This window comes from Dermochelys coriacea, chromosome 17 (genome assembly GCF_009764565.3).
Source record: "Dermochelys coriacea isolate rDerCor1 chromosome 17, rDerCor1.pri.v4, whole genome shotgun sequence".
Lineage (NCBI taxonomy): Eukaryota > Metazoa > Chordata > Testudines > Dermochelyidae > Dermochelys > Dermochelys coriacea.
Window position 1 is genome coordinate 3,294,150 of NC_050084.1, and position 7,474 is coordinate 3,301,623.

A 7,474-nucleotide genomic window follows, 5' to 3' on the forward strand; every position below is an offset into this window, starting at 1 on the left:
CCGAAACAAAAATGCCAAAAACTTTATTTTAGGTTGAACAAAATGTTTCATTTAGCCTCTTTTTGTTTTGTTTTTCATTTTGTGTCATTTTTGAATGTTTTTCACCCCTTTTTAATTAGCTAAATTTCTAAATGAAATGCCCCTTCAAAATGAAAAGTCAAAATGTTTTAGTTCAAAATGGCCAAAACAGACTATTTCGACTTTTTTGAATTTTCTCCATAGTTTTTCACCCGAGACTATTCACAAAAGTCAATGCCAACTTGCGAATAGTTTCGATGCCCCCCCAAAAATGCATTTTCACCAAATATACGATTTATCAAAAACATTTCACCCCATTCCACCTACCACTGGTACTCTGCAAACCTCATTTTCAAAGCCAAAGAGGCCTGAAAGATTCTGATCAACCCCTGCCTGTCTGAAACCACAATCAAGTCAGAATGCAGCATCACAGTGTGACCGTATAAGTATCTTTTCCTACATATGCTGCTTCTGTACCAGCACTGCCATGGATCAATGAGGGGTGGGGGCTGTGTGCCACTCAGTCCCTTGGCTGTGGACATTGCTGGGTTATGGCTGATACATTCCCAGGCTCAGCTCACAGAGATGGTATTGAAAGCCAGCCCTGGCCTTCCTTTTCCACAGGCATCTTGGCAATAATAAGATTCTCAGCATGACTTTCAAGGTGCCAGTTATTTTGTGTGGATACATTTATAGGTTCCTTTCTCTTTCCCTCTTTTACAACCACCTGTCCCTCTGGCTCGGACACAGAGGGCAACCCGAAGATGCTGCTGTGCTCACAACGGCATAAAGGCATCAGGAGATGTGAAGTTCTGGAAGGGTGGTTTGGAAATAAAGTTTTGGTTTCACTGGAGTCAAATCTCCTTACACCTGGTCTGAATCTGGCCTTAAGACTGTGGAGAGACCTCCCAGGTCCCTGGATGTCCAATCCATCCTTGCTTAGAATGCTTTACAACACAGCTCAGATTATGGCTGGGAGACATTGGGAAACCCAAGGAGCCACGAGGAAACCCCCCAAATAAGCTGTTTGTACATCCAATCCCACCACCTGCTACAAATTTAGCTACATTTCATGAGAAACACCTGCTGGTCAAACAGAAAAAGACATAAGGCAGCAGAGGGAAAAAAGCAAACTATAAAGTACTTGAGAGTGCCCTCTAGGAAGGGATAAGGAGCACAGCAGAAAGTACTTACGCCAACAGGAGATCATCAGGAACTGCAACAAAAAGACAAACAAATTTCATTTTGCTATAGATCCTCTGAAATCAGAGACAAAGAGGCCCTGTGGGCTCCACTTTGTCCATCCTTGTAGGTCATGCAGGGTTGTCCCCTACTGTGATCAGTCCAACTTCCCTAACCACAGAGTGACATAGGAAGCAGTGTAGTAGTTTGATAGGGAAGGGAATTCACAATACATGACCCCAGTGATGATGGCATCAGAATCACACGTTGACGCTGATAGTGAAGAATAACCCTCCTACCTCTTAAAGCACAATAGGTAGCCCCTGTTCACTCAGATTAAAAACCCATGGACAATGCATTGGGGGAAACTCTGTTTGTGGGATGCAAAAACCGGTGTTGATTTTTGCTGACTCCTGGGCTCACCACAGACAGTCATCCACAGACCCTCATGGGAGGGAGGGTGGCAACAGTCAAGTTCCTAGGTTCTAGTTGCTGTGCAAGCTGCACCAGACTTGAAAACAATGACGTGTCTTTTTGTTTCAGCAGAAGCACCCTTTGCTATTTCAGTCCTGGGTCCCTCACACACAGTTCTGCAGGTGCCCCTTAATCATGAGCTGCAACATTCCCCACTATTCCAGTCCTGGTCCCCCTCCAGCATCAGATCTCAACCCAGATATGCACCCCTGAGCAGAAGCCAGTTACACTAAGCTGGGCTCTCCCCAGTTAATATAGTCATAAGAGTCTCTCAATGCCTTTGAAACATTTCTTTTTAAACCAGCCTAACAACCAATTGCCACTCCTTATTTAGATCAAACATACAAAACAAAACGGTGCATGTTCAATATGACTTCTTATATGTAGGACCTACATTAAGTGCAGACATTTTTTAAAATGATTCAGAGCTGCAGTGATGAATTTTAAAGAATAATATGGAGCCACAAATATATAACTTTTCTAATATCCTACATCTAAACATTGTAAGAAAGGCCTCAAGGTTTAAACAACATGCACTTCACATTAACAGGCTGATTCCCTTGCAATTTTACCTGGGAAACAAACTGTCACTTGATAAATTTGTGGCGCATAAATTCTAGTCTTTTAACAGTGCTTTTCCTTTCCCAGTACAGTCTAGGATGTCTCCGATGTTTTGTAGCTTTTGATTTTGGTTTGGTGCATAGAAAAATGTCCTTTTAACAGGGGCACTTGTTAAAACAAGTAATTACATTAACAAAAAATCCTCAACCTGTTTTACTTAACAGTTTAGCCCTGATCCTGCAATCTGATCCTTTGGTTACCTCCAATGGGATTCAGGGTGGGTGTGGGGGTCTACCCACATAGATGTCACTGAGGGATTGAGACTTTAGATCATTACAACTATAAAGATTTTAACATTCTAATGCATTCTCCATGGCTGATGTTAGCTGACTTCCAACCTTACTCAATTTGGTTAATGAAACTAGACTGGTCAGTTTAATTTTGTTCTCATGACCCAGTACAAAAAAATCAGCATTCCAAGGGGATATTTACTTTAAAAAGCCCTTTTTGATTTTGTTTGTTTTGACATTACCTTTGTACAAAATCCTTTATAAAACAGACAAAATCAAACCCAGATTGTGGACCTAAACTAATCTGACAATATTCATAATGCACCCATACTGAGCTCCATGAAGATCAGTTCAGTCACTGGAGCTGTTTCGATGCTAACCAGCCACCCAGTGCCGTTCCTTTAAATGGGACTGTCAAATGGGCTTCCCCGTATTTCCATTTCCTTTGGTTCTGGCTCAGACAGAACATATTATTTAAATAGACACTTCATTTCTGCAGGCGCCACTTGGTCTATTTGCCATGTAAACACACACAACAGGACTCTTTCAGCGTGGGTTGCAGAAATATCTCAGTAATGCAGCGTGCAGCGAACAGCAATTGTTCCATACTAGCTGCTCTAATTGACCAGGACCTAACCGTTGGCTCAGGCTGCTTACTGCCCTCTGAACAAGAAGCCCATCATGATCAGTAGTATAGCCCCCTCTGCTGCTTAACTAGGACAACTGTAACATTTCTGTATAAGGAAAAGGAGTACTTGTGGCACCTTAGAGACTAACAAATTTATTTGAGCATAAGCTTTCATGAGCTACAGCTCACTTCATTGGATGCATTTGGTGGGAAAAAAAAACCAAAACACTTTTTTTTTTCCCCACCAAATGCATCCGATGAAGTGAGTTGTAGCTCACGAAAGCTTATGCTCAAATAAATTTGTTAGTCTCTAAAGTTACTTGCGGTGTCAGTGCTGGAGATAGGACTCATGAATGGGGATGCTAATTTGCATATAATTACCCAGAATTCATATTCATGGCTATTGCTACAGTAGTTCTGTGTACTCACGATTTCACTAACTTCAAAGCCACAGCAAAACAGAACTTATACAGTGATGAAGTGAGCTGTAGCTCACGAAAGCTTATGCTCAAATAAATTTGTTAGTCTCTAAGGTGCCACAAGTACTCCTTTTCTTTTTGCAAATACAGACTAACACGGCTGCTACTCTGAAACCTGTCACAAGTAACTTTGACACTGAAGCAGAGTTGCTTTGAACTAACTGTGGGGCCATAAATATGGATTTCAACCTCTCAGAGCAAAGGAGGGCAAACTACAGCCCATGGGCCAGACCGTCCTGCCCAGCCCTTGAGCTCCCGGCTGGAGAGGCTAGCCCCTGGCCCCGCCCTTGCTGTGCCCCCTCCCTTGCAGCTTCAGCTTGCCGCACCACCTGCGCTATGGCCCGCTGCTCCTGTTGGGGAGCGCGGCAGCTTGGCTGCAAGCTCCTGCACTCTGAGTGGCATGGTAAGAGGGTGGGGAGCAGAAGTTGGATAAGGGGCAGCGGGTTCCGGGGGGCAGTCAGGGGACAGCGAGCAGTTGGAATGGGGTGGGGCGGTCAGGGGTCAGAGAGCGGGGGGGGTTGGATGGGGGTGGGGTCCTGGGGGGCAGTTAGGGGCAGGGGTGTGGATAGAGGTCGGGGCAGTCAGGGGACAGGGAGCAGGGGGGTGGGGGGAGGTTGGATAGGGGGTGGGGTCCCAGGGGGTGGTTAGGGGCGGGGGTCCTGGGAGGGGCCAGTCAGCGGACAAGGAGCGGGTGGGGGGCGGGGTTGGATGGGTCGGGGTTCTGAGGGGGGCAGTCAGGGGGCAGGAAGTGGGAGGGGTGGATAGGGGGCAGGGGTCAGGCTGTTTGGGGAGGCACAGCCTTCCCTACCCGGCCCTCCATACAGTTTCGCAACCCCGATGTGGCCCTCGGGCCAAAAAAATTGCCCACCCCTGTCTTAGAGCCTCAAAGTTGGCCTAGCACGGGTGAAGCTGGAAGTACGGATGACCCACATGCAGTAAAGTGAGGGGGTACTGAACAAAAAAGCTTCCCAATACTGGCTGTACAGTGCTGCTGAAATGAGATGCTTATGAGTAACTACAAGATAGCCTATATTTTCAAAAGTGACTATGGATTTTGGGTACCTCAATTTTGGGGCATCCCATCTGGGTCCCTTTAAAAGAGCCCCATTTTCAAAGGGCAAGAGCTCAGCATTTTTCAAAGCTCTAAGTTCTTTGAAGGCCATATATTAGGGCCTCAGAAGAACTGAGCAAGGTTATGCTGAATGCCTGACTCACAGAAAGCTATGACATTATTGGTATTTATAAATCACCGTGGGTGGCCATGTTTCTTTACAGAGAGGGCAGGGCACCACAGGGCAAGAGTGCGTTTTTTTCCACCTAGGATCTCCAAGCTTTCAAGTGTCTTATCCAAGCTACGAGTACACCACAAACACCCCAGTATGATTTTGCTTTTCTCCACATACCATGTGAGGTCTCCTGGAAAGCCTTTTTTATCTCTTTCAAAAGCTCCTCTGCCACTGCTGGCAAAGTGGCCTCCATCTCCCTTGACACCCAACTGAACCCTGTAATCAAAACAGCAGAGGACAGGGAGAAGTTGGGAAATCATTAGCATCACCATAGATACAGTAATTAGAGATAGTTTATTCAGGTGAAGGCTATTTCAACCCCCAGATGAGGCAAAGAGAAGGGCACTGATTATTTATCAGCATTTCTTATACAGTAAAAGCTGTTTTATCCGGCACTTCATCAATCAGAAAGCTCTATAAACCAGCATTTCTGATCTTCATTGAAATTCTGGTTTATAATCCAATTGGCATGGGGCCGGCAGAGGTTGGGGCATGGGAGGGAGCTTGGGGAAGAGGGTTGGGGTGCGGGAAGGGGCTCAGGATGCTGGATCTGAGCGACGCTCACCTCGGGCAGCTCCCCGGAAGCAGCGACCTGTCCTGGCTGCTCCTAGGCCGAGGCTGGAATGCTGAACTTTTCCACTGGGAGGTGGAGGAATTAAACAAAGGATTCCGGCCTTATGGAAATCCTATACAAGATGGAGGAGGAAAACAATCAAGATCTTCACTTCCTTTCTCCTCCACTTTCCCACTCAGAGAAATACTTGAAAACTCCTGGAAACAAAAAGACTGGAACTGGGAAGTGGGGGGGAAAAGAACTGCTTGACCCAGGCTGGAAAGATATCTGGCCTATGAAGGAATCTACCCAAGACAGTATCTAAGATATTATTTGTAACCAATTTATTTAGTGAATCAAGCTTAGTTTGCATGCTTTGCTTTATTTGCTTGGTAATCTCCTTTGTTCTGTTTACTACTTCTTTACCACTTAAAATTCACCTTTTGTAATTAATAAACTTATTTCTTGTTTATAATATAACCCAGTTTATGTAATTTCTAACTGGGAGGGCAAGTTGTGTATATCTTCCTCCACACTGAGGAAGGGGGGCAAATTTCATAAAACCTTAAAGGGAGTGGGCACCAGAGTGCTGGGGCAAGCCCCTAAGGCTGAATCTTTCTAGAGTGGATCTCTGTCTCGCTGTGCAGCTGGGTGTGGTCCTGCCTGTGCGCTTAGCTGGAAAAGGCTTGTGAGCCTAGCCTAGCAAGACCAGGTAAACGGAACCCAGGCTGGCAGAATAGGATGACTCACTGGCATCCCAGCACATCCAGTGGCATTCAGAGGGGCCAAACTATCACAGCAGTAACTGGCATTTGGTGTCCAGTCAGTACTGAACCATTTGACCGAACACTGCCAGGTCCCCTTTCCAACCTAGCTTTCCACTCAAAAAACAGGCACCTGTCACCCCTAAATGACACCCAGGCACAGAAGCCAAAACCCAAACTGAAAAGCAGTACTTGTGGCACCTTAGAGACTAACAAATTTATTAGAGCATAAGCTTTCGTGAGCTACAGCTCACTTCATCGGATGCATTCTGGATTCTTTTTGCGAATACAAACCTGTCAAAACCCAAACTGGTGGTAATCCTAGCAGAAACAGCCCAATTACTCAAGTGATGCCACCGCAGAAACCAAGGAACAAGGGACTGGGGGATTAGGGCTTCACAGGACAAAGTCTCCAGCCTCAGCTATCAATAACCACTTTGTTATTGTTACTAACAGCCGGGAATTGTCCACAAAGGGGCCTTCACACAGAGCATCGTCTCTTTCGGCACAGCAAGTACCTCGCTCTACTCCTTGCATGAGCTCGCCCTGACCTGCTTATGAGGCGAAACATCTGCTCAATTCGAGATAGACCATGGCATGCTGGGATATCCCTCTCTGCAGAGCCGCACAGCATGCTGGGATATTGGTGGAATGTCTGCCTGGAGGTTCCATCACGTGACATAATCGTTAATTAAAGATTAATCTTGAATTGCTGGAGACTCCAGGACAATCCTGGAGGGCTGGCAGCCCTATGGGAGGTGCCTCTCTGTGTGGCCGCACGGCATGCTGGGACATGGCTCTCTTCTGTGGCCGCCGCACGGCATGCTGGGAGGGGACATACCTCTCTGTGTGGCCGCACGGCATGCTGGGACATGGCTCTCTTCTGTGGCGGCCGCACGGCATGCTGGGAGGGGACATACCTCTCTGGGTGGCCGCACGGCATGCTGGGACATGGCTCTCTTCTGTGGCCGCCGCACGGCATCCTGGGATCGGATATGTCACTGCGGCGCCGCATGGCATGCTGGGAGGGGACGTGCCTCTCTGCGGCCCCCCGCACCACTGCACAGCCCATGTTTGGGGCCCGGCTCGGGCCCAACCCCCGCAGCGTTACGCCCCCCTACCCCCGCCGAACTGGTCACATGACCTCAAACGTCCCTTCCCCTTGGCCACCTTCCGCGTCACATGAACTCGCTACTTCCGCCGGCCGGGGGAGGGGGGGCTTCCGGCCAGGTCACATGA

The 7,474-nt window shown here is 47.3% G+C and overlaps 1 protein-coding gene across 11 annotated transcripts in view; it reads right to left on the reverse strand.

Annotated features, from left to right (window-relative positions):
• ZSWIM7 (zinc finger SWIM-type containing 7) overlaps positions 1–7,351 on the reverse strand; it is a 30,062-nt gene extending 22,711 nt beyond the window's left edge. Inside the window, exons 1-4 of one of the 11 annotated variants that reach the window (XR_006276240.1) lie at positions 7,077–7,326; positions 5,484–5,592; positions 5,036–5,134; positions 1,213–1,234 (exon numbers count right to left, since the gene is read on the reverse strand). Coding sequence is in view for 10 of the 11 variants with exons in the window: in XM_043499519.1 (XP_043355454.1) it covers positions 1,213–1,234; positions 5,036–5,134; positions 5,484–5,592; positions 6,998–7,255 (488 nt within the window). In the remaining variant the exon portion in view is untranslated. Of the gene's footprint in view, positions 1–1,212; positions 1,235–5,035; positions 5,135–5,483; positions 5,605–6,786 lie in introns of all 11 variants that reach the window. The other 10 variants (XM_043499517.1, XM_043499518.1, XM_038375258.2 and 7 more) reach the window with 10 other exon arrangements.
• Between the last annotated feature and the right edge of the window lie 123 nt (positions 7,352–7,474).